At 38.9% G+C, this 27,062-nt stretch overlaps 1 protein-coding gene across 6 annotated transcripts in view; it reads right to left on the bottom strand.

Moving 5' to 3' along the window:
- LOC148371316 (focal adhesion kinase 1-like) overlaps positions 1 to 27,062 on the bottom strand; it is a 60,714-nt gene that overhangs the window by 14,875 nt on the left and 18,777 nt on the right. For 3 of the 6 annotated variants that reach the window (XM_088329342.1, XM_088329337.1, XM_088329338.1), the window contains exons 3-22: positions 23,951 to 24,204; positions 22,834 to 23,006; positions 20,217 to 20,304; positions 18,826 to 18,905; positions 18,698 to 18,760; positions 17,923 to 17,977; positions 14,016 to 14,156; positions 13,827 to 13,904; positions 12,623 to 12,730; positions 12,432 to 12,549; positions 11,139 to 11,169; positions 10,566 to 10,630; positions 7,550 to 7,567; positions 4,554 to 4,610; positions 4,250 to 4,270; positions 2,786 to 2,883; positions 2,626 to 2,710; positions 1,341 to 1,441; positions 1,153 to 1,268; positions 945 to 1,045 (exon numbers count right to left, since the gene is read on the bottom strand). In XM_088329342.1, coding sequence (XP_088185468.1) covers positions 945 to 1,045; positions 1,153 to 1,268; positions 1,341 to 1,441; positions 2,626 to 2,710; positions 2,786 to 2,883; positions 4,250 to 4,270; positions 4,554 to 4,610; positions 7,550 to 7,567; positions 10,566 to 10,630; positions 11,139 to 11,169; positions 12,432 to 12,549; positions 12,623 to 12,730; positions 13,827 to 13,904; positions 14,016 to 14,156; positions 17,923 to 17,977; positions 18,698 to 18,760; positions 18,826 to 18,905; positions 20,217 to 20,304; positions 22,834 to 23,006; positions 23,951 to 24,160 — 1,807 coding nt within the window. In that variant the 5' untranslated portion in view covers positions 24,161 to 24,204. The remainder of the gene's footprint in view (positions 1 to 944; positions 1,046 to 1,152; positions 1,269 to 1,340; positions 1,442 to 2,625; positions 2,711 to 2,785; positions 2,884 to 4,249; positions 4,271 to 4,553; positions 4,611 to 7,549; positions 7,568 to 10,565; positions 10,631 to 11,138; positions 11,170 to 12,431; positions 12,550 to 12,622; positions 12,731 to 13,826; positions 13,905 to 14,015; positions 14,157 to 17,922; positions 17,978 to 18,697; positions 18,761 to 18,825; positions 18,906 to 20,216; positions 20,305 to 22,833; positions 23,007 to 23,950; positions 24,205 to 27,062) is intronic. The other 3 variants (XM_088329340.1, XM_088329339.1, XM_088329341.1) reach the window with 3 other exon arrangements.

The raw sequence follows: 27,062 nt of genomic DNA, 5'->3' as shown, positions 1-27,062 counted from the left end.
GTAATGATAAAGTCAAATGCTCTTTACACACAAGTACAGTACACCTGCCCGCACGCACTAAACCGATTCTCATTCAAATGCACCACCTTAAACGACCGATTCACTCTGGGAAATCTCACAATACCTCAAAACCTTTTCACCTTGAATCTATACAATTCACGTATATCATCCTTTATTACTTCAAAATGGTGATTTTTTTCCCCCTTAAATTGAGGGATTTGCATCCTTGAACATAGTCTTGAATATAGACTATATGCTCACATTCAAATAGAAACTTTGGACTTAAGAAAACCCACCAAAGCACAGGGAACAAAAACATGAAATCAAAGGTTATTCTTTTAGATTATTTTAGAATCTTATTTTTTCCGACAATCAGATTTTATTTTAAAACAGAACATTCCTCTAAATTACGATTGTAAAAACAATCAACTATAATTTAGTTCCTGATTTGACTCATGACATTTCAGTCATATTCAACATTAATACATAAAGTTTCTAAAGTAAACAAATTGTTGGTGTCGTAGCAAAACGTTCTACCCTTTATTCTTGTCCAATAATGACATTTGTTTTTTCATAATTTGAATAATGATACTAGTGGTATTGATACAATAGAAATATACATTTTTGAAAAGATGACAAAATAATGACCTTGTTAGGTTTCGGTCTGATAACGACAATGTTTCAGGATGACTAGTTTAACGGTCATCTATTATGGTGAACCATAAAATATGCAATTAGATTCTCTTGAAATCCGAAAACTAGTCATTAAAAACGATTGTACAAATTTGCTTATCAAAATATTGATTGTAAAAAAGTCGGAGATTATATGATTAGTTTGAATCATTTCCTTTTGAAACTAAACGGTAGAAATACCTCAGAATTTAACCACAACCTGTTCCATGAAGCTCAAACCATCCATAAATGTTTGAATTTTAGCTTCTCACCTTTGTAGTAGGAGCTGTCCTCCATGTAGCGCGACAGGCCGAAATCCCCCAGCATCACGCAGTCAATGGAAGACACCAACACGTTACGAGCTGCTATATCCCTAAATTAGACAGAACAAATTTTTCATTTGTTCTTCCGATTTTTGTATTGTGCATATGGCAACAATATTCTAAAAGTCATTTAAAGAAAAAGAGGCCAGAGCTTTACCTATGCACAAAGCGCTTGCTTTCCAGATACGCCAGCGCTGTGCTGAGCTGATAGGCAAACAAAATGAGCGTGGCCAAGTCCAGGCTGTACTTCCTCACCTGGAGGAAGGAACGCAGCTATATACGGGGAAAAGAACAACAGAATTATGACACATTCATTGAATTGAAATGTTCTCTGCGCAGGCATACCTCTCCTAGCGTGCACAGCTCCATGATGATCCAAACGGGGTTCTCTGTGATCACGCCAATCAATTTGACAATGTGAGGGTGGTCAAACTGCCGCATAGTCACTGCAAAAACAGTTTTAACATAAATTTAACAAAACTAGCATTGGAGATTAACTCATCCAGTGCCATTACCTATAAATACATTTACAGAAGTAATTTCCCTGAGTGCAAATACATATATTATTATTTTTATTTCTAAATTAAAAATATATATACTCTAAATATGGGGCGCTGCTGATCAGGGAGTATCATGCCTCTGGGAATTATTTCAGTATGATAAGTCACCACTAGATAGCAAGAATGGCATTGATCTTTGTCCACACATCGAGGAGCCCCCACTTCTTCATGTTGCTTTGCTTCAGTTTCAGTTTTTAATGGTATCCACATTCTTACAATGAGATTCTCATGGGTCCATTTGGACCCAACTGATGTGTTGGGAGTCATTAGGTGACCAATGTACCCCTTCCTCCATCAAGTGATTGACAGTGTGTGGGTGGCCCCAAACTGAACAGAATCGGGTGGATCTTTATTTTTATTACGTTATAACTATTTTCCATTTTTGTTTTTTGATTAAGAAAAATGAAGAAATAATGATTACAATTTTTACTTTGTCCCATTTACGTTATCATTAATGCCAAGCAAACTTATACAACGAAATAATTGATTAACTATATGTCCCTGTACTACCAAACATAAAAGGAAGAAAAAATGTGCTGCCACCTACTGATATTGATGAATGTTACAGTTACTTGGTTGAGTACTGACAGAAAGCATTGGCACATTTTTCAAAGAAAAAAATCTGAAAAATTTGTGGGACACACAAGTAAAAGTCTCACGGCACACTGGTTTAGATATTGGAGGTGTCACAAAGCAAAAAAAAAAGTTCTGCTTGAAATGGATGCTTTCACAAAAAGCCATTTTTCTCCGAAATTTTTTTGAAAAAAAAAAAAAAAAAAAAAAGAGTATTTTTAAGAAACTTAGCAATGTTTACCTGTTTTGTTGTAAACCAGGGTAAAAAATAGAAACCACCTTTTTGTCTAATGAAAAATGAGGATGGTGCCCATACGACCATAGTGATTAAGGGATCCAACCAACCTATGCCTATATAGCCACAGAACAAAATATTTCTGTAGGCCTTCAAAAGTGAGTCAAAATGGCAAAATTTGTCCGGCACCCGCACTTTCCATATGAGAGAAACGTCTGGCATTGGATGAGTTAAATAAGTTTGCTAAATTTGTGTATCTTACGGGCTTCTTGCAGGAACTTTTCCCTGACGCTGTCCGAAGTGCAATTCTTGCACGTCTTAATGGCAACGGCCAATGCTGGCTTGTCCTGCAGATTGAAACCTTTATACTAAGATCATATGCGGCTCAGGCGTCCTTGTTTGGATAATTCTTATTTACGTACGGGGATGTTGTAGATTCCTTGGTGCACATCTCCGAACTGACCCTCTCCTATGCAGCGACCAAGCTCGATCCTGTCCCTCTGGATCTCGTAGTCCCGCGCTGAATAAAAGAGATCAGGTGATGATGAAAAAAAATAACATTTAGTTATATTTTTCTTCAATTATTTATGGTAAACGTTTTTGCAACCTTAGTACCTAAGAAATAGTTAAAATGAAAAGCTAATTGAAAATTAAAAAATGATTTAGATTAACATAATAAAATGTTGAGGAAATTAAAGGATAGTAAAATACACTGAATTGTATATGAATCAATAACTAAAATGTGTTGAACAGAATCGAAAAAAAAACCCATCTGCATGAAAACAAAACATTAATCATGATTTTTATTTTCTTCGCCTAAAATAAAAACACTTTCATTTGAAGCTAGACATTGAATTGAATCAATATCAATATCAATAGTCATTTTAAAAATGAACACTTAAGGTTGGCTAAATTGCTATCCTCACCCTAAACGAACACACACAACTGAAAACATATCTTGCGACTTTTTTGGGGGTTTTCCTTTTTTTTAATGCATGAAACTAAAAATCTATACATTGTGACTTTTTTTTTGCTGCTAAATGTTAATGCACTTTACATTGCACTATTGTTTGCACTTCTTTTCATTGCACTATTGTTATGATGCACCATTCTTTTTCATTCACGAACATTGCGCTATTATTAGAACTTAGGCCAGTCTCTGAGCACTACACTAAATATTTTTCTGCATTTTATCCTGATAGCCTTTGGCCATAAAAGTAGTTTTTCCCTCTTTAATGTCCTTATTACATGTTTACCCTGGAGTGCCATGACCGATCTTGTTGCATACAATGTTTCACAGTGTTGACATCAACGACAGTACAGACAATTGTATAAATAATGAAATCAAAGGTAGGAATTTAAGAGTTGAATTCAAATGTCAAGTCAAGTCAAATGTAGTTTTAAATTGAAAATACTCAAAGCTGGGGCTTAATATTTAATAACAGTTTTTGACTAGTAAATCTGGGCATGTAAGCAAGTAGCTATATTTGGCATGGTACATTTACCAAAATTCAATATTGGCCTAACATTTTGCACAGGATTTAAATCAATAAAACACGTTTTATTTGGCTTTGTCTTGTCTAAAAGCAACTCAAATTGTAATTCTACAGATAGTGATACCACAGATTTTTAACTTTTGACCATATCACCGATCACATTTTCAGTAGAATTAAATAAAATTTTAAAAATGAATTAAAATCAACTTTTTTTTAAAAATAAAAAAGTACTGTTTGACATTAGCACATTAAAAATGATCTTTTTAAAATCAATTTTAGGTATCAATTCTTAATCTGTAATACACAACTGCAGATGACAGGCTGAAATAAAAACATTGAATAAATAAATATTCCCAAGCACGAACACAGATCATGATCATGTTTTTTTACCTTCCACTACTCCATAGGTCACTGCATTGCCGATGGTTGGGTGGGAGAAAAGAAAAAAAGAGGAAGATACGGAGGTGAAAAGCAGAAAAGAAGCAAGACAGCTCAAAAAACAGACCCAGGCGATGCAGTGTACTTGGCGGCGATATCATGTTGCAGACACGCATGCATACAGAGAAAGTGTCAAACAGAAGCTTGAAGTCAAAGCAAAGAGGGGGGAAAAAGGACTAAACACGTCACTTACGAGTTTGTTATTTTTCCATCTTACGGAACAACACAAAGGAGGAGATGGATATTGTTTGCTTACTGGAGGGCATGGTGTACGTGTCCTCTTCGTCAACTATCTCGGCGTAGTCATCGGTCTCTGTGGAGAAAACGAAACTATGACTAACAGTACTCCAAAAAAGGCACGCGTGTTTTTGAGGAAGCGCAGCAGCTCACTGAAAAAAGTCGCAGTGTTATGATAACTCCTGCCCAAAGCGACACCCATACAGCTACACTTTCTCAAACACGCGGCTGAGCACTTTGACAGCAGCTGGCGTTGCGGCGGAGAAAATAGGAGCGTTCACGGGGAGATAAGCATAAATAAAATAAAAAAAATCCAAAAAGATGTTTGGAGGAATCGAAAGAAAAGCGAGCAAGCAGGAGTAGGAGGAGGATGTGTAGGAGGAGGGGAAAAAAGGATGGACGGAATCCATCCCAACCAGATGGTTGGAGTTTAAAATAAAATCGGGCTGCAGACTCAGCTGCTAGCAATGCGAGTCAAACATCTGCTGCCTGCCAAAGCTTAACGCCTGGAGTTGTTGGACTCTTTGGGACTACAGGGATTCTGCTCCTCAAGTTCTTTCATAGACTTCAAAATGTTAAAAAGAATGAGAATAGCAGCTCATTAAAAGGGTGATAAAGGCCAGACTCAATTAAAGCGGTGGAAGTTGTTAAACTTGGTGTTCTTACACCTGTTTCATAGTCAAATTCAAGCACTTTTGAAGGACTTTGAAAGCAAATTTTCGGGTACCATTAAGAAAAAAAAATCCGGCTTGTCTCATGTCTTTTGCAGACCCAGAAATATATCTGTGATTTAAATACAGTATATGTGATTTTAATCTTTAGTAATGCATTCATCAAGAGAGATGATTTTTAAATTGAAATATATAAGGTGTTGGGTGAAAATAGAAAGATAGATAGATAGATAGGACAGTTATATGTAGTTTATCTCTCCAGTTGCGAAAGTTTCTTCCCATTTACCACTGGGAAACACAATCTTAATTCTTTGCATGGCCCATAGTAAATTTTCATAATCCTTGGACAAACACAAATCTCGTAGTGCCCCCGTTTAAGTGTAGCATAGGAGGCAATGGCGCTTTATAGGACAATGTAATACAAACTAATGCCAGCTGCCGTTAACTACGAGGGAATAAATGCAATTGCAAGGCAAAGCCACCAGGAATCAGTGTCAGTGTCATTTTTAAGCATACTTGTTGAGAAACATTAACATGGCAACAATTTACAAGCACTTCACCCAAAATGTAAGCACTTTTCAACCCTTGAAAACGCAACATTAAAATTCAGGCATTTTCAGGAATTTCGTTTGTTTTCATTGTTTAAGTTCCATTGTTTGACTATCATACAGTTTTGGTGTAGATTAGCTTTTATAAACTGTTAATTCAGCCAATAACGGATATTTCTGAGCTAGGCAATTAATCACACTTTTTTGGTCGTTTGTTTAAAAATGAATGCTTTTGCGAATTTACATACCGTCAAAAGCAAGTTGGGTAAGAATCCAACCTCTAAGCAGTCCATTAAAACTCCAATGTGTAATATTTGACCACTAGATAGCATGTAGTACGAGCTAGGGCCAGTGATACAAAGCACAGCTGAGTGGCAGATGCCGGGAAAACATGGTGCCGATCTTAAGTGGGGATTCCACAATGTAAAACAAATAGAAATGTCTCCATTTATTACTTTCTTATAAAATTTAACATTGGTATGATAGCTCATGTATTGTTATTGCCCAGTGTTCAAATCATTTTTTATTTTTTTTTACTGGACGAAGGTTTTTTGTAACACCAGGAGGCACTAAATATTACACACAGTCCCTTTAACAAAAATTCTTCTCAGTATTTCTTCAATCTAATATAGTTTGTAATTATATATTTTTGAGTAGTTTAATTGTACAGGTTCCATGGTGCTGAGAGATTACGACATACAAGAGTTTAAAAATTAATTTTAATTTAATTGACAGGGAGAAGCAAAATTATTCATATTTTATCACAAGCTGGTTTAGTAACGTAGGGTTTATCTAATTATAAAACATTCCAGTCCCGGACAAAAGAAAAAACCTCTTGACTTTTCGAATTCCAGTCTCTTTTGTGTGTGTTTTTGCCCTTTATAGTTAGTCTGGAATGCAATGCTTGAAACCAGAAACGCTCTCAGCATAATTTTGTGCAAGAATATGTGTCAGTCCACGTGTGCATGAGTGTGTTTGGTGGAAGAGAGAGTACCATTTGGATAAATTCCCCTAGAGAGAAATCCTTCATCCTCTAATTTATCTGGTGTTGTGGCAATGTCATTGTATAACTGTATTCAAAATTATTATATATATGTAGATTTCCATATACAGGGTTTGAACACCTATTCGTGACCAAATTCAAGCACTTGTTCAGGACTTAAATATATATTTTCCTAGTGTGAAACATGCATTTAAACATGTAGATTGATCATTATAATAGGATCTTGAGTAAATCGTGAATATATTTGTGGATATGAACCATACGTTTATTTTACAGTTGACCATTGGAAAACACTACCTTAATATTTTTGCAGGGTCCAAAATAAATGTCCATAATTGAGACGAAATTCTTGGACTAATACACAAATCTTAGTGCCTTATTTAGTGCGTCATGCAACAGTCTCCTTGGGCGTGACCCGTAAGGGCTGATGACGCTGCCTAGGACACCGCTATACAAACTAATGCCAGCTGCAGTTAATCACGAGGAAAAGATGCAGTGGTTTAGTGAAGCCACCAGAGAGCAGTGTTGGCATTATTGTTGAGCAGACATGATGATAAACATGGCAACAAATTCCAGGATATCTATTACCCAAAATCCAAGCATTTTTCGTTTTTGAAAACAACATTACAATTCGAGCATTTAAGGTTTTCAAGCAACCGCATGACCCTACATACAGTGAAAAGTGCAATAAGGAAGTGGATCACGCATCTAACTGTCAAGCACACTTCCACAGATGAGTGAGAGTGTACTAGGGGGTGGAGGAAGACACGAAACAAGAAACAGATCACTTTACCATCCCCACTAAGATCTTCTGCAGGGTCCGGGAGAGCATGCAAGCGCAAGAGGGGGGAGAAGCAAAAAAAAAAGGTTAGTGGTGTCACAAAGGGGCCGCTATGAAACCTGCAAATTCCAGAAGTGGAAATTAGTGAAAGCGTAGGCAAAGCGTCAGCATGCAAGCCAATGCTAGGAAGCCCACTGTGGTTCTAGGGAGCTCTGCGGCAACTTGTAAAAATCTGCTACAGCAGAAGAGGTGACTGCTGCAATTTAAGACCTTAAATATCGAGAATGACTGGGGAATTGGGGAGTCCAATCGGTAGAAGATTCTTTTTTTTTTTTAAATAGTGTACCAATACTTTCGATCAATAGTCTTCCCAAGACAAATCCTGTCTTAGCTTTTACAAAATTGTGTACCATTTTACTATAACTCCTAATGACTTAAGCGTAACGCTGAATATGCACTTCGCCAGCGTGTCAAATTGGAAGCCGCCAGCTGAGAACGTTGAGAAAATGTCTGCAGCATTCCAGGCTGCCGAGCAGATTAACGGCTGGCTGCGTTGGGCTGCGGCTGTCGCCTTGGCTGACAAGGAGCGCAAAAGTCTTCTCTCTGACCACAAATTCGTCTCAGTCACTTTAAATCAACTGCTTGAAAACATGGATAAAATATAGGATTTGGAACACAGAAAATTAAATCTGACCTTGGAAGAAAGGCATGTGCGAAGATGAGTTTTAATGCTCTAAAAAGACAAATGAAATTTTCTATGCTTTAGAAAATATATATTAACTTAAGAGGGCAGCACGGCGGCGCAGTGGTTAGCGCGTGTGCGGCACAGTTCTAAGGTCTTGGGAACCTCCTGTGTGGGTTCAAATCCAGCTACCGGACTTACTGTGCGGAGTTTGTATGTTCTACCCGTGGTTGCGTGGGTTTCCTCCGGGCACTTCGGTTTCCTCCCACATTCCAAAAACATGCATTTCAGGTGGATTGGCCGGTCCAAAATTGTCCCTAGGTGTGAATGAGCGAGCGAGTTGTCTGTCCCTGTGTGCCCTGCGATTGGCTGGCAACCAGTTCAGGGTGTCCCCTGCCCACTGCCCGGAGATAGCTGGGATGGGCTCCAGCACCCCCGCTTTGGCTTTATTATTGTACTCTTCTCAGCTCAGGGATGCTGCTGGAAATGTGAATTTCCCTTCGGGGATGAATAAAGTATCTATCTATCTATCTATCTACCCTACTGAGGATAAGCGGTGCAGCTAATGAGATGAGATGAGATATTAACTTAAGAATCAGTAGGCATGAGGGCTTAATTAAATATTAATTTTCAGTCTGGACGGTTACAATTTTATTCCATTTAAAAAAACAATAAACCCCAACCCAAAAACATAAAAAAGTTGTCCAGACAAGAAATGAATGATTTTAAAAGTTTTAGTTTAAAGTGGATACTCCCAGCCAAAAACTCAAAAAGGGAAAAACATGATCGAAAGAGTTGCGTAATTAAACTTTGATTTAAATTTAATATATTTTACCAGTGATTCTCAAATTGTGGGGCACATGTGCGTTTAACGTCGGGGAACCTTATTATTTTCTGTATTTAATCTTGACAATTTCTTCTTCCGAGGAGGGGCGCGCCAGTAAATTGAGAAGCACTGCTCTAATCAATGAAACAATCAAATGTATGAACAACATGGGTAAAACTGTCTTTTTGTTTCTTTTTTCTAATCCAAGTATTTAAATTATTAACTTCAGCTAAAATAATTTTTATTTTTATCAGCGTGACTTTTCTTATTTTCAATGAAGAAAAACATCCTAAAACAAATTTAAAAAAGACTTAAGATAAGCTAAATTTTTCACCAATAGGGTAAGAATTTCATTTTCAGTCTCTGCATTTACTCTTAAGTATGAATAAGTTGTTAAATTTGTTTGATAATCTGCACCAGGTTTACGTCGTTCAAAGAGTTACTTCCATCCATCCATTATCTGCACTGCCTATCCTCAGTAGGGTCGCAGGGGTGCTGGAGCCAATCCCAGCTATCTTCGGGCAGTGGGCAGGGGACACCCTGAACTGGTTGCCAGCCAGTCACAGGGCACGCAGGGACAGACAATTTGCTCGCTCATTCACACCGAGCGACAATTTGGACCAGCCAATTAACCTGACATCCATGTTTTTGGAACGTGGGAGGAAACCGGAGTGACAGGAGGAAACGCACGCAAGCACGGGGAGAACATGCAAACTCCACACAGGAGGTTTGATCTCATGACCTCAGAACTGTGCCGCACACATGCTAACCACTTACCACCGTGCTGCCCAAGAGTTACTTGAGAAACTTTGAAAGTCTTTTTACAAAACGAAGTAATTTACCAAATCCGATACATGACCCAGCTCTAATGCATGAAATAATAAACTTGTAAAAGAAAATGGGCAGTGAGCAGGAAGTGCAATAAGGAGTTAGAACAGAGGCCAGGAACATATGGCTCATGAGCCAGATATGGCTCTTTTTAAGAGTACATCTGACTCGGAGATAAAATGAAGTCCATTTTAATCTTCTCTGTACAGTTGTAATATGATTACAAGCACTTGTACAAACCCTAAAATATAGTGTATATTGCTTTAATGGCTAAAGACAAAAAGGTTCCTGACCCCTGAGGTAGATTTTAGCCTTTTGTTTCTCTGTTAGTTGAAGTAGATGTAAATTTTTTGATTAGGCATTCACATCCACAAGAATACCATTGGGCGGTGAATCAGAGCAGAAGGCAAAGGGGAGGAGGAAACGACGCGCCTTGGCTGGTTTGGGAGGAGTCGACGGCGCCGGGTCTTCGACCAATCAAAAGACAAAAGGGAGGTGTGGGGGAGAGGTGGACGGCGTGAATGGAAGACGGACAGAGTGCAGAAAGAGGCCAAGCGTGGAGGTAAACAATCCGGATAGAGGAGACAAGACAGGAACAACGAGAGAAAAAACAGATGTTGGAGGAAATGAAAAAAGCAGAGCAGTCACCAGGGCACCATGTGACAGAGCGAATCCAGCATTCTTCCGCTTACCTGAAACAGAGATTGTTCTCACTCCGCTCTTGACCGTCTCCAATTTCTTCTCACTGTTAGACAACCTGGAAATAGAAACACGTACGTGTTCACAGCCGCAAGTGCAGCAATTATCTTTGCCTTTTTGTGGTGGCCTGAGGAAAGGAAGAGCAAGAGTCCAAGGAAAGGAGGAGGAGACTTGCACAAATGGAAACTATTTGGCTGACAAACTTATCTCCTTATTTGACCAGACATGAGGCGAGAGGGAGAAGTACACAAAAAAGGTGGAGAAACACTTAGGTTGAACTGAACAAATAGACCCACCGATAAAAGGGAGCAATCCCCTCTTAAAACCTCATGTAGTGGACATTTAACAACATAAAAGGTCATTTACGTCAATCATTTTTTTTAAATGTCTCGTCATGTTACAATCTGTAATGTAAACACTTGTAAATAATATTGTGGAATGACCACAAAATTTAACACCCCACTAGAACATCCAAAAAGAGGATATTTACAGGATTTTGTTTACAAAATCAATGCAGTCAAGTTAAGCTTGAACAAAACTTAAAAATGAAAAGAAATGTAACTTACTTTGGAAGGGAAGGAAGTGCTCTCTCACCCTCTGGAGGACGAAGGGAATAATAACACATGCTTACGACAGACCAAAATAAGAGCAGTGTGGTGGTCCGATATGCTCGACAACTTTTCCAAACACATTAGACTTTATTAGCTGGATACTATAAGAACAGTGATGCCTTGATGAGATCCCAAACTTACGAATGTGTTTTTTGTTCTAAGCTTAAGGTTGTTTTTTGAGATATGAGCTTAAGTTAAAGGTTCACCCTCACAATAATAATTCTTAAAATGAGAGGAAGTGCTAAAGGCCACAACCCTTAAAGGCAGAAGTTAGTTACATACGACTACTGCGAGGGAGTCGGTTTAGTCAAAATCCACTTGTTTGTGCATGCTATAAAATTATGACTTTAAATTAAACTCAATGCTGGAACAGATAAATTAAGAGTTTGTACACCTTTTTTATGGCCAAATTCAAGCATTTTTTTTAGAAACTTTCAAAGCCAATTTTCCTAGTACCATTAAAAGAGGAGATCCAGTGCCGATCAAAAAAATGGGAGCCTAAACCTTAATTTCAAACCCCAACTCTAGTCCCAACCTTATTTCGGAACCCTAAAATCGGTTTAAAACCCTAACTTGCATCCCAAACCCTAGCTTCTAACTCTAGCCCTACACCTAACCCAGTTTCAAACTGTAACCATAGCACTAAACCCTACATTCAGTTTAGAACCTTAATAAGGTATTCAAACCCTAGTTCCTAAGCCCACACCAAACTCTAGCTGTAACCCTAGCCCCAAACCCATTTCATAACCCTAAACTCAGTTTAATACCCTAAAAAGCAGCCTACACCTTAGTTTCCAACCCTAGCCCCAATCCCGTTTTGGAATCATAAAATAAGTTTAAAACCCTAGCTCATAATCCTAGCCAAACACCTAACCTAAGAAACATGACAACAATTTCAAGCATTTACAAATGCTTAACCTTATATTCAAGCACTTTTCAAACCTTTAAAACACAACATTAAAATTCAAGCATTTCTAATTATTTACAAGCCCTGTAATTGGACAAAAAGTTAATTAAGCAAATACATCAAGAAATCATGTATTTAATTTGGGCTGAATACTAAAAATATGTAGTTATAATTACCACACGGCATCATTGTAAAGATGTAGCAATCAATCACCATAAAGACAGACCTTATACTCATGCAAATCTTCGATTTTGCAGGTGTGCATAAATACATACATATTACACTAATAACAAAATACACGGTACACAAAATCAAAAGGCACAAATTCTATATTTAGATACCTTTCTGAACTCTGACGATGAAAGAGCCTGTTTCCATGGAGATGAGACGACAATAACCGTCGATCAGGTCGGCCAAATTCTCAGCCATGGTCAGGGAGGCTGTTGTGACAGTGAGGGGCTACAACAGCACACAAAGATTTGTTACCTCCCAATTTGTTGTTGGATCTTCTAAATTGTAGCAATGTTCGTACCTCGGCGGCTCCGGCGACATTGACTTGCAGCATCCCTTTCCTGTCCTTCTCCTCCATGGCCGAGTACTGGATGGACTGCACTTGGGTGAAGTTGGCCAGATGTGTAGGCTGAAGGTAGAAAATGTGACTTTAGAACACATTTACTCGAAGATTACATAATACTTCCACCTTTGGTATGCAAAAAAGCACGCGCAATGTTGTGTCGGCTCATGATAATGCTCTTGTGGACTTATTTTGTAGTATTTCTGTCTTGGCATTTTCGCTCAGGTAGGTAGAGAGCTTGTCGTGAGGTCACAGGTTCAATTCCCCCGCTCCCCCAGTTAAATGTCAAAGTGTTTTGGGGCAATACAGTGACTCCAAATGCCTCCGATATGCAAGAAGTCTCCTTGCATGGCTGAAGCCGCTATCGGTGTTTGAGATTGGGTAAGTGTGAAGCACAATGTAAAGCGCTTTGAGATGTTGTTTTCAGTGACTTGAAAAACGCTATATCAATATAGACCACAGTATTTCAAAGGTATCTTTTAAGTATTTCTGTAATTTTTGGTAGTATTTCTGAAGTATTGAGGTATTTGTTTTGGCATTTTTTGTTTTTCTGTCTGTTATTACCTATAATTTGTGTTGATTATGTCTGTTTTGTAGCAGAATCTTTGTAGTATTTCTGTCTTTACATTTTGTAGTATTTTTGTCATAGTATTTTTGTAGTAGTATTTCCATACTATTGTAGTATTTCTATCCTAGATTTTCTGTCATATTATTTTTGTAATATTTGTGTTGAAGTATTTTTGGTCCGTTATTCCCTTTATATGTTGATGTCTGTTTTTGTAATGTTTCTGTACTATTTCTGTCGTACTATTTTGCAATATTTCTGTCATAGTATTTTTGTGGAATTTCTTTTAGTATTTCTGTAGTATTTTTGTAGCATTTCTGTAATATTATTTAGTAGTATTATAGTAATATTTCTGTCATAGCATTTTTGTAGTATTTCTGCAGTGTTTTATTAGTATTCCAATAGAAGTATTTTTGTCTGTCATTACCTATATTTCATGTTGATGATGTTTGTGTATTGTCTGTACAGCTCGTTGAGTCTTCTTGTGATTAAGGGCTATACAAATAAACATGACTTGACCTGACTTTGTCCCAAACATTCCATGTTAATGCTATATATGCTATATAGTAACACTAAAAGGAGAAGAAAAATGCTTACTGTTGAACCCTTGTCCGTCAAGTAGCTAATACCCTCTTCGGGTCCAATCGCTAGCTCCACCTGGATCACCCAGCTTGACTGTGAGGAGGTAAAAGGTTCAGCGAATCCCTCTTATGGATTTCTTTTCGAACATATGTGAGACTAAACCCTACCACAAGAGGTCAATGTCACTCAAGCAAATCTCCTCACCCCAAGAGCGCATTTGAAGCATTCCTTGTCATAGCGATGGATGGGTGCCAAGATCTCGAGGAACTTGAGAATGCACTGCTCATCGTTGAGGTTGGCCACCTGCTTGAAGGTCTGCTGGATCAATTTACGGAGCGTCTTGGCCTGAAAGAAGACCAGAAACATAATATTTGAAATGGAAATTGGTAAACCAGAACGAAAACAGAAAAAGATTTAAAGATGTGAAAATAGACAGGCACAGCCAAAGTAAATAATCCAACATAAAATAAGACGAGATTAGAAGAGCTTGAGTTGGGAACTCAAGCAGATTTAAAAGAAAATGATGATGAAGGAGACATGGGAGCTAATATCTGATTATCCTAACCATTAATCTTTTTCACAAATCCCGACTGCACTTAAACTCAAGCCATGAACACAGAAGCAATAACGGGGGCTGAATTTGAGCATTTTGGTATTATTACAGCTGTTCTTTTTATTTTCTAACAGATTCCATTGCACATAGAGCAATACTTCCTCCCAGAGGGCAGTATTAGTACTACCACAATTAGCAAACGTGTCAATTTTTGTATCACAAGTGCACTGCACGATAAAAAAAAAAGCAAGATGCATTACATATATCTATAAATTTGGAAATAATGTACACTAGCACCATATAGAGGCCCACACAAGTAATAACTGACATTAACCCGTCTATAATGCAATGCATTTATTTTAACCAAATCTGCTTGCCAACCTGTCAGCATGAATGGACTTGGTGGACATCAGTGGCCCTTTACTACCGTAGCCATCTGTTTGTTTTGTGTGTGCCTATGTGTGTGTGGGACGAGTGGAGTCTATTGAGAAAGAGAATAATGTCATTAAATGGCTCCCTTTTCAAAGACTGCCGCACAACTGACAGCTGTGACCCTCCACGACGCACACGCTTCATGTCCGTGCCCAACAACTGCAGATATTTACAAGAAGTGAGGTAATACACAATAATTACATGTGTGAGTTGAAAAAGTGTTTTCTGGAAAAAAAGGTGAATGTCACTTCCAAAGTCATTAAAATTAACATAATTAGCATGTGTTACACTTAATAAACTCCTTTAGTGCCATAAGGTACAAAAATTGTTTCCAAAAGCATTGTTCCTGAGAGCGAAAATGTAAAAATAAGTTTTTTGTTTTTAAACCATTCCAACCAAGTATTTGGCACTGCTGATAAGTATCAAGCCTCTGTGAATGATATCAGCATGATAAATCTCAACTAGATGGCAGGAGTGGCTTTAGATCTTTGTCAACACTTCGTGTTTAGTTTAGTTCCTGTGTCCACAGTATTACACCGTGTGGCAGTGTGTTGACATCGGCCCGTATGCTGCGTATGCGCAGTGTGATGATAAAAGCAAAGATATATGTACACACTTTTAACACTTCAAAGTGTTATTCTTTCTAAAAAAGATGACAAAGTGCCTTCATAAAAGTAAGGACAGAGAGGGATGACGTTTCGTGTACCTAAGTGATTGCCATGAGGACCTGAATACTGTGATCAAATCACCGGAAAAAATAGGGGCTGAAAAGTTCTTGCAAAGTTCATTCATAAGTTCAGTGTTCTTGCAATAGAATGTTATTTTGCAAGCAAAGTGCCCTTGTGTTTATGGAAAGCATTGTTTCGATATTGTAGGTATTAAAAATATGTATTAAAAAAAGCACCAAAGTGAATGTTCTGCTTGAAATGCATCCTTTCACCACGAGATGTTTTTCTCAAAAATTTTCTTGGAAACACATATTTTCAAGAAACTTAACAATGTTCAACCGTTGTTTACGACACAGTGGGAAAAGCTAGAAGCATACTTTTTTTCTGATGAACAATGAGGGTTCAAGCTTTCTTTTGATGCGTCCTATGCCGAAATAGCTACAGAGCTACATTTTCGGTGACCTTAAAAAAATGTGTCAAAATGGCAAAAATTGGGTGGCACCGGCACTTCCCATTTGTGATAAACGTCCAGCACTAAACGAGTTAAGAGACATCGTGCCGAGAACAGCTGCGTGGTAATCGGTTTCAGCCAAAACAACTCAAAAACTGAAACTACGACACCCACGCCGACATCTGCAGCCAAGTCCGATCTTTATGTTGCCATGTTTGTGAAAAGGAAGTAAAGAAGCGGGCAGCTGATGAGAAAGGTTGGGGGTCTCAGCTGGGTGTGCACCTCCCCCTTTTTCCCCTTATTGTTGGAAAGAGAAAGTGTGTTTAAAAGGTGACCCAAGGGGTTGCGCACGAGCGCTGGTGCACCCCCTCGCCGCAGCATCTGTCTCCCCGCCGCCTGCCGACATCAGGACCCTTTCCTCGACACACCCTCTCCGTAAAAGCGTGCCGTAAATTTATCACTGACACTGCTTTTGTGCCGACCCACGAAGGCGAACTTAATCCAGTTGAAATCTAAATCCAAAGAACTTGGCAAAGAAAACGGAAAAAAATATTGCAGCGTAATAGAAATGGGTTCGTAAATATATTCCTTGACCTTTGACGCAATTTGTTTCAACTGTCTATTTTTCATGAGCCAAGTCATATTTGATTGTATAGCACTTAATCACAAAAAGTCTCAAAGGACTGTACAGACTACCATCACAACATTCTTTGGTCTGAAAACCTACATGAAGACAACGAAAAAGACAAGAAAACTCTGCATAAGAAAGCCACTTCAAGAGGGGGTCTCACATGAGGTGATCCCCCTTCTAAGATGACTAGGCTGCAATAGATGTTGAGAGGGTATCAACAGACAATATTCAGGGTCCGTACGCCATTTTTAAGGCCAAATTCAAGCACTTTCTAAGGACTTTCAAAGCAGATTCTTCAATTTCTCTAGTACCATTAAAAGAATAAATCTAGTGTGAACCATGTATTTTGCGATTTACATATGTGATATCTGCGATTTACATATGAGATTTTTAAGCTTGCGTGCACATGTATCTAGACCAATCATTTTTAGATCTCAAGTACATCGCAAATATACTTGTTTATGAGACAAATCCCCTCCCATATAGGTGTTCAGTAAAATGTAGCTTACATTTTCTGTTGCACGAAGTTCTTCCCATTAAAATTTACCACTGGGAAATGCTACTTATTTTTTTGCATGGCTCAAAATAAACGTCCACAATTGATATATAATCCTTGCACTAATTCCCCTGTTTGGGTGTAGCAGGCATCTGTCATCTTGGGTGTAACCGGTGGTAGGTGATGACACTTTATAGGACGATGCCATACAAACCAATTCCAGCTGTCGTTAATCATGAGGGAAGATCAAAATGCAATGACAAAGTAAAGCCACCAGAGGGACGCGTCTGTATCATTTTTAATCAGACTTGTTGAGAAATATGCTACAATTCCAAGCATTTTATCAAGAAGTCAAGCTTTCCCAGAACGAGAAGGCCATTAAAAATATTTACAAACATTTTTGCATTCTTATGAAACTGTTCCCCCCGGCATGTTTTATGTTACCGTTTTGTTTTTTATCTTTTTCTTTAGTGAAATTTTGGTTTGTTGTACAGTTTGAATGTACTGTTTATGCAACACGGTGTTAAAATGTTTGTATGGTAATGTATATGCGAATGTTCAATAAAACAAAAACAAAACAACCTGCTCACTGAATACAAAAACGATTTACTGCTTTTTAGTCCTGGGTGACTAGTGAACGAGCTCAAATACAGAAAAATAATTTTTAAGTGCAAACTTTAATTTGGAACACGACTGATAATTGGGCTGTGACGTTCCACGTGATCAAAAGAATCTTGACTAGGAGATGAGTGAGTGCTTTATACTTAACATAAAGTTCTCTATAAATAAAGTTGAGCAAATGGTCTTTTCTTGGCAGAAATATGACCTCATATCTTATTAAAACCCTGAGAGAAGTATTGGTGCATCACTTTCATCCCACCTTAACTGAATCCAGCAGGTCCTTGGGGAAAAATCGCTTTAGGCCAACATCCTTCCTGTTTGTGTGTGATAAAGATGACAAGAGAGGGAATGTTTAGAATGCAGTAAATACAGACAGGAATGTTAACGGTTACTATCTGATTCGAGCTCTGTTGCATAAGTGGATGTGGGAAGTGGACAGTGGGAAGCAGAAAGTGTTTAGGCTGATTCGCCCACTCAACCATGCAATTTAAAATTTTTGTAGTGATAAGAGAAATGAAAAACTGTGAGAAGTCTACAAATTAGAATAAATTGGGACTCAATAAATATTTGTTAGCATATTCATCAATAGGTGTACTCAATTCCCCAAATAAAACAAAATTAAAGAAATATTCATTTATTTATTCATTTTATTCCCTTTCAACTTGGATTGCCAGAAACATGACATATTTTTAAAGATGATGGAATAGGGACAGAATAACAAAGACACAAGACAAGCTAGAAGCAGGAGAAATAATGGACTAGACTTGCTTTTGTTCTTCATCGGCAAGCTCATTAGGCTGGAGGGTGTAAAAAGAAAAGACTGCGGCAAATCGAGCAGCTCATTAGAATCGGAACCAAGCGGCCTTGTTAAAGCGTCGGGTTTGTAAGCACTTGCTGTACAACAGTCAGCAGATTGTTACATGGAGCGCGAAGAAGTTTTGCCATTACGAGTAATTGTGATATTGAACGTGAATAAACAGAAATGTATGAAACTGGTTGAGTTGCAAGAGTATACAGCTGAAAGTGGTACTTACTCTAGTAGTTCATAGTTGGACTTTTTATCGAGGGCGTTTCCTCTCATCTCTTTAAAGAACCTCCTGGAAATCAAAGCCCATGTAAGCATGAAGTTCATGTTTCTTAATGTTCATAATGTGCATCTGACCTGATTTCCAAGCAGCCCAATTTAAGGGCAACATCTTGCTCCACTTGATCCCCGATCTGTGCCATGTAGTCGTTTTTAACCTGGGACGCAAACGACAAGTGAGCCTCAAACATCAAATTAGGGTTTGTACACATTTTCATGGCAAAATTCAACCATTTCTTTAAGACTTTTAAAGTCAGTCTCTCCAGTACCACTAAAAAAAAAAAAGAAACCCGGCGTGAATCATGTATTTTGCAGAAAAAAGATATCTGCGATTTAATTTTGTAATTTTTAGTCTTGCGTGTGCATATATTGAGACATTGATTTTTAACTTTTGAGTCAATCGCGAATAAATTTGTGTATCTGAACTATCCATCTATCCATCCATTATCTGCACCGCTTATTATCAGTAGGGTCGCGGGGGTGCTGGAGCCCATCCCAGCTATCTAGCAGTGGGCAGGGGACACCCTGAACTGGTTGCCAGCCAGTCACAGGGCACACAGGGACAGACAATTTGCTCGCTCATTCACACCTAGGGACAATTCGGACCAGCCAATTAACCCGATAATGCATGTTCTTGGAATGTGGGAGGAAACCGGAGTGCCCGGAGGAAACTCACGCAAGCACGGGGAGAACACGCAAACTCCACACAGGAGGTTCGATCCCATGACATCAGAACTGTGCCGCACAAGCGCTAACCACTGCGCCGCAGTGCTGCCCGGATCTGAACAATGCAGGTGTAAATATTTCTGATGCAAATCTCTCCCCACATAGGTCTTGGGTAAAATTATGTTAATATGTACCTTATATTTTCATTTGCAGGAAGTTCTTCTCATTACAATTTACCACTGGGAAACATTACCTTAATTTTTTGCATGTCACATAATAAATATCCATATTTGACACGTAATCCTGGCACTAATACCAATTTCATACTGTCCTATTTAGGGGTAAAATGCACCCGTCTTCTTGGGCGCGAGCCATAGGAGGCAATGACGCTTCATAGGAAAATGCCATACAAACTAGTGCCAGCTGCTGTTAATCACCAGGGAATAAGAAATGCAAAGGCAAAGCCAATCTATCAGAGAACAGCATCTGTGTCGTCTTTAAGCAGACTTCTTGAGAAACATGGCAGCAATTTCAAGCATTTACAAGCACTTCAGTCAAATGCATTCTAAGTCCTTAAAAACACAACATTAAAATACAAGGATTTTAAAGGGTTTCAAGTGTCTATATGAACCCTGATAATGTTTATTTAAAGAGACTGACATGTTTATATCGCCGAGCAACAAATGGCTATTTCACAAAAACAAGCGGTCCTACTGACCCAGATGACTTTCAGGCAAAGACAGTTTGCAGGCTGCGCCATATGTCTCAAATGTGTGTGTTTGGGTGTGTTCCATAACCTTTACCTGATGGTAAAAGTAATTGAGTGTCGGTTTATCTTCTGTAAAGTGCTGCATGAAACCTTTTGGCAGGTATCGGATCCTGAGTTCATACCTGCAAACAAGAAATAGGTCTGATTAATAAAAAAGGGAGAAAAAGGACCTTTTTAATGATTTGATTTGTTCCACCATGCAATTTTAACAGCTAATGACATGTTGAGAAAAGAGGTTAGATCATCACATAAAGCAGAACGGAGTTGTTGACTTAGATGGACAAAGGTGACATCTGCTTCCTTCTCTCTTTATAAGCCCGCAGTGCAAAAGGTCCTAAATGTACAATGGCAATAGGGGCCACCACCACAATAAAACTTATCCAGGAGCCTTTCAACACACCCTACAACAGACGGGGCTCGCTGGATTTTTCATGAGACACCAACGGTAAATCACTCCGGCTGCTTTTCCATTTGATTCAGACATCCTGCTTAAGGATGCTAGCTGTAGTAGTGATGTATAGCCTCAGATGAAGCTAAGTTGTTATTATCATTTTAGTTTTAAAACAAAAGCCACGTGGCCCAACATGGCTTGTTTTAGCCACTTGAATTGTTACAATATATTCAGGGATCAGAATGGAGATTTTCATTTTCAGCTGAAATTGCCAGGGTCCAGGGGCCGCCAGGTCCAGGGCGGAGCCCGGTGGGGGGCTCTGGGGGGCGAAGCCCCCCTGAAGCCAACAGCATTTATCTTATTTGCTATGTGAAAATTGCACTAGAATGAATTAAATCCAACAAAACAGAAACCATGTATTTTATATATAAATATATATATATAAATTAAAGAAAATAATAATATATTGACATTAAGGGGCAGCACGGCGGCGCAGTGTTTAGCGCTTGTGCGGCACAGTTCATGTCATGGGAACCTGTCGTGGGTTCAAATCCAGCTCCAGACTTCCTGTGCGGAGTTTGTATGTTCTCCCCGTGCCTGCGTGGGTTTCCTCCGGGCACTCCGGTTTCCTCCCACGTTCCAAAAACATGCATTTCAGGTGAATTGGCCGGTCCAAATTGTCCCTAGGTGTGAATGAGCGAATGAGTTGTCTGTCCCTGTGTGCCCTGCGATTGGCTGGCAACCAGTTCAGGGTGTCCCCTGCCCACTGCCCGGAGATGGCTGGGATGGGCTCCAGCCCCCCCGCGACCCTAATGAGGATAAGCGGTACGGCTAATGAGATGAGATATTGACATTAAAAGCATTTGTAATATTGAACATGATCATGATGACACAAAATAATTTATTTTAATCATGTTTATAACAAATTTTAAATTTAGTTTATCCTGTTCTAAATATTGTATAAACACAAAAGACAAAATCATTTCATAAATAAATAGATTTATAAATACCTCAGATTGGGATTTTCTGTCACACAGGGGAACCAGTGATTGACTGCTGCTAGTATTTGAAGTGGAAGGATTTGGAACGGCCAATAATGTTGAACCGGTGGTGTTACTGTTAGTTTCACTGCCGATTTTAAATGCGGATCAGAGTGCATAATTTGATCGCCGGCAAGCCATTTTTGCTTTGTGCTTGTTCATTTTAGCATGATCGATCAGTGCCACACAACCTCGCGTACCATAATTGATCAGATCGACACAGTATAGACACTTTGCTTTCCCTGGAACATCACACTTTGCGATGAACTAGCTCAAAGTTTCTGTAACTTCCTCGATCTTTGCGCCGATTTTAACGTTTACTGTGACAGTCTTCTCCAGCCATGACCACTTAAATTTATTCTTGATTCCTTTATCAATCTCGGAGACAAAAGCCTCGTCTTCTTTTCTTAGTATTTTCATATATACTTTTTCAAACACTCATTTCACCGTTTGAAAAGACCGGAAGGAGCGCCATGTTTGAGAAAGCCAATGCTCTGAACAAAAGCTCCGCTGATTGGTTATCAGCGAACCTATCGACCAATGGTAGGAGTCGATCTATTTATTGCGCTTCTTTTTGCAGATTTTTCTCGCGATCTCTAACTGCTAACTTGGGGTGATGAAACAGTCACGTATCATACCTCACCCCCCCAAAATATTTTCTCATCGAATTTAGACGATTTACGAGAATGACCTTTGGGGTTCAAAAACAGCGGAAATCCGCGGAAAATTCTGATCCCTGTATAATGAAATGAAATGATCTGCATTTATATAGCGCTTTTCAAGTCAAGACTTCCTAAAGCGCTTTACAGTGTGCTTCACATTTCCCAATAGCGGCCGTGCAACCATGTAAGGCGCTAACCTGCTTATTGGGGTATTAGGGGTTCAGTGTCTTACACTTCGACATGTAACACGGAGGAGCCGGGAATCGAACTGCGATCTCTTGATCCCAAGAGACCTGATGGTAAAAGTAATTAAGTGTCGCTCTACCTCCTGAGCTACTGCCGCCCCTGCTAATAATTATTATAAGGAAATTCTGTCTCCTTTACTGGATTATTATAAACCAGCCCCACTTCACACCAAATATACAGTCCGATACCCTTTACTCAGTTTAAAATATAAATGATAGAACCTCCTTCACCCGAATCTCGAAGATGAATCCATGAACTGCATTTTACAAAAGAGCATTTCTAAATATTAAACAAAAGCTCAGCTTCTCTCACCTCCATTCCTCATTGGAGCGGGCCTGTTCATATGTTTCTCTGACATGTGAAACCCCCATGTCGGGATGGAGCCAGTGCACTTGGTCTCTGGGTTGGCCGCTGCTGCTTAAACGGAGTCCAAAACATGACGTCCACCTCACTTTATGGATGTCCAGAATCTTTTGGATGATTCCCTGCCAACCCGTGATAATATTTTTACTTAAACGACATAAATAACCGGATATACAATGATACTGTTGAGTCGATGGTGTTGAATTTTTACGTCGTCCACGCCTGTCTGCAACTTTTAACAAATCAAAGATGACGTTCACACCCAGACAAACTGCCAGACATCACATGCATGTGAATGCTCAAAGGAGCATGTGTGTTGCCATGCAAAGACTCTAAGGGGTCGAGGGGTTGACCCAGATATGAAGGGAAGACTGCTTAACTATTTGAATGTTTGTTTGTATTGCAGGCATGACATTTTGGGTTTCTGGAGTGAGATATCATATAAGGGTTGGGCTAACTTTTTGAGTGGCGGGTCGCATTGGTATGAAAAAAATAGCTGAAGAATGTAATTTTTTGTATATGTCGATAGGGGGACTTAAACCCTATACTTCGGCAATACATGAGGAAAAAAGATAGCAAAAGCCAATTAATTATTTCTTGTCTGTATATACCCACACAAGTCCTGCTTCATTGTCCACTTGTTTGTATAAAGAGATCATCTCATCCAATTGGTTTTGAAACCCACTAAATATACAAATACATATAATCATTTACTAATTATTTTAAGTAATAGCAAAGTAATGTCTCCCTTTTCTAAGCACTAAATTTAAACGTTTTTCAATAGGGCTGCTTTAGTAGTGTTTTATTGCAAGATATTTAATATCTTGATAAATAAAAGTTAAAAAAAATACACAAAGGGGCACAGAGCAATTTGTATTGCCTTAAACAAATACTTTCTTTTAAATAAAATAATATTAGGAGGGGCGATACCACAAATGTTCTGTTTGATAAAGGGGTTGCCTGACTACCATGCATTAAATAATCACATACAACCCAACTTCCTAATGCTTTTCTTGCATTTTTTGTTTTTTGATTGATTTTGATTGATTGAAATTCAGAACCGTACCCGAACATCAGTAGCATCTCCATATCGGATGTTTGAGGACCAGCTGCTGAGAATTGTATCAGTATTGGTCTCGAAGTGGTGGAAGACCTTCAGGACCCTTTCCACTGATCCGCCAGCGGTCCGGTCCGGCCCTCCAGTGCTAAGCCTCGACTTGGCGCCGCTGTCCAGCAGGGTGTGATTGAGGTTGGGATCCATGTAGGGCGTCGCCATGGTCTTCCCCGCACACACTGTAGCAGCTAAGTGTCGGTCATATTCTGGTAAACACGCAAATGATTTCCCAAGTTAAAACGATTTGGGCTGGGACTCAAGGTTCATCCACTCGATGACTGAAGCAAGACAATGGAACACAAGGGTTTATTTTTCCTGACATTCACAAACTTTCTAGAATCAAACTCAACAGGGAATGGATACTGCCGTCATTACTTTTGTTGCAAAAGGAAAACAGATCATTTTTACATACTTACAGTAAATAATATATATTAAACACTGATCCCACAACACTTTGTATTTCTAACTCACTTTACACTAGTACCGGTATAAATTCATTGATTGAAGAAAAAAAAGGTTTGAGGAGGTTATGTACATGAAACAAATAATAACCAAATCTAAGATTAACCCCAAAATAGGGCTAAAACGACTAGTTGACTTTGACAAAAATCTTTGATAGAATAATTCCATTGTCGACTATTGTTGCCAGACACGTTTTACCAACAGACTGAGGCATCTCTACATGAATATAATCTCTGCAAAGAGTCGCAATTGTGCAATAGGGTTTCGGTCTCGATCGGTAACAAACATACAGAAATGGGAGCGTCAACATCAAACTTCTAAATTACAACTTGCAACGTTTGCAAAGCAGACTTTGTGTATCATGGCAGTAGCCCAGTGACGTGCGAACATTAAAAAATAATGTGGAACAGTTGTACAAAATGGAGGATGACTCCCCTCGGTAAGAATCAAAAAACGCTTAAGTCAATAAGATTTTGATGACATACATTGTAAACTTTATACATGTATATTTCGCCATATAAGGGAGCCCGACTGTGCCTGATAGACATATTCAAAATTAAATAGATGCAGTTTAAAAAAAAATGTCAGTTGTTAAATCATTAAAAAGGACAAACGTCAGTTGATTTCAAACTGCTAAGAATAATTAAGTGCTTTTATAACAGACTTTACAGATGACCTCTTCACAAAAGGCTAATGAGCCTGTTCTAAGTTTGCAGAGATAAGAAAATGTTGACTTGATTTTAATTAAAAATGATTTGCCTGTCCCTAAAAACGAAAGTACTTTATTTATGGATTTGTCTTTACTGACTGAGCACTGCACCTAATCGGTTTGAATTTTTGTACAAATCTGCATTATGTTCAATACAAGATGTACTTTTCACTGTAGTCATTTCTCGTGTGTTGATTACCATTTTCCAAATGATTAAACTTTCTGCTAAATCTAAAAAGAAAAAGATAATTATCTGATCATTCGACTAAAACTATGTGACCAATTGACCATTAAAATAATAGTTAGTTGCAGCCCGACCCCAAAATACTTTTTTTTTATCATTCCCTTGAAGGGATTTTTTTGGGTGGTCGAGATTGCAAATCACAAAGCGTGAAAAGGCGGCTTTCATTGTAGTTGAGTCCCCTTATTAGGGAAATGCATGCCCTACCTCGGCCCCAACATATGGGAAAGGGGCTACAGCCGCTCTTTGCCATGGAAACGCATGTCAGTCTCCGGCCGTGTCTGTCACTACCGAGCACAGACAGGCAGCTGCCAACCTCACAAACACGCATGACGACGCACCTCGTCCCAGAGGAGGTGGAGAGGGGGATGCAAACAAGTGCACAAGATCCTCTGTTTCCAATAGCACAAGATAAGAAAATTACAAGTCTAAAAAGTTCTGCCGATGTCTCTTCTGAGTCACTTCAGCCTGAAGTTCTCAACGTAGGGAAAAGGTCTCCTATTTGCTCCCTGAAGCGGCCCCGTTTAACGTTGTTTGTCATCGGACCATTCCTGCGCCAAGCTTACACTTCTTAGTTGCACGGTTGCCGTGGAAGTCGTGACCGTCATTGGGGAGAAAGTTTGAATAGCTTTTCCCCCGTCTTGGGATGATAGTTCACAGAAGAAAAATAAACAAATCCAAGCAAGTGGACGTACAAGTGGAGAGAAAGGAAATACGTCCACTTCTTTAGCACCCGAGTTGTGCAATGAAAGGGAGAGACAGGAGCAGAGATTCAGGGACAACAGGGGAGGCCGGTATTGTCCCGCCAAAGAATGGGAGGAAAAGCGGGACATACGCGGCACGGGTGAAAGTTGAATAGGGTGCTGGCAAGAGGAGGAGCAGGAGGAATATGCTAATCGTTAAAAACATTGAGACTTTTCAATCAGCATGCCTTCCCACTCCGAGTCATGAGGGCTGATGTTGGAGTCTGTAGGATGCTGGAGAGGAATTATTTTGGCATGGGTACTTGATATCAAAAGGTATTCTCAACAGGGTTCATACACCTTTTTTCATGGCCAATTTCAAGCACTTTTTAAGCACTTTAATGGCTGATTTTGCACATATTTTTAGTACCTTGAAAGGAAGAAATCCAGCGCCGATCAAAATAACGATTTTTTGTTGGCTTTGATGGCTAAAATAAATTCGCTATCTTGCTGCAAGCACATACTTTGTACTATTCTATGCTCTTCTAGCTATGATCTACAATCTTTTTGTGTTGATGGGTTGCTATAAGGGCAGCATGGTGTAACAGTGGTTAGCACGTGTGCGGCACAGTTTTGAGGTCATGAGATCGAACCTCCTGTGTGGAGTTTGTGGAGTCTGCTTTAACTATGCACGCACAGCTTCAATATGTCACACTTGTTTACAAACACGGAAAATGCTTTGTAAGTGAAATTTCCATGTTAGGTAATAATGGAGTTCAATATGGAATGATATCGATTGCTCCAAAGCAGACTGCTGATCCTTTGCTTTTTGTTTTATTTTATATATTTTAATTTATATTTTTAACGTGTCAAAAATAGATTATTTATTTTGCATTTTATCACTTATAGCACTGAATAGTTCATATTTTTTAATTTTTATACCTCGGTTTTGAATTTCAGGCATTTTTC

This window comes from Urocampus carinirostris, chromosome 2 (assembly GCF_059441175.1).
Source record: "Urocampus carinirostris isolate Australia breed hairy pipefish chromosome 2, RoL_Ucar_1.0, whole genome shotgun sequence".
In the NCBI taxonomy this organism is placed as follows: Eukaryota; Metazoa; Chordata; class Actinopteri; order Syngnathiformes; family Syngnathidae; genus Urocampus; species Urocampus carinirostris.
The sequence above is the reverse complement of the archived record's forward strand: the minus strand, read 5'-3'. Positions and strand labels throughout refer to the sequence as shown.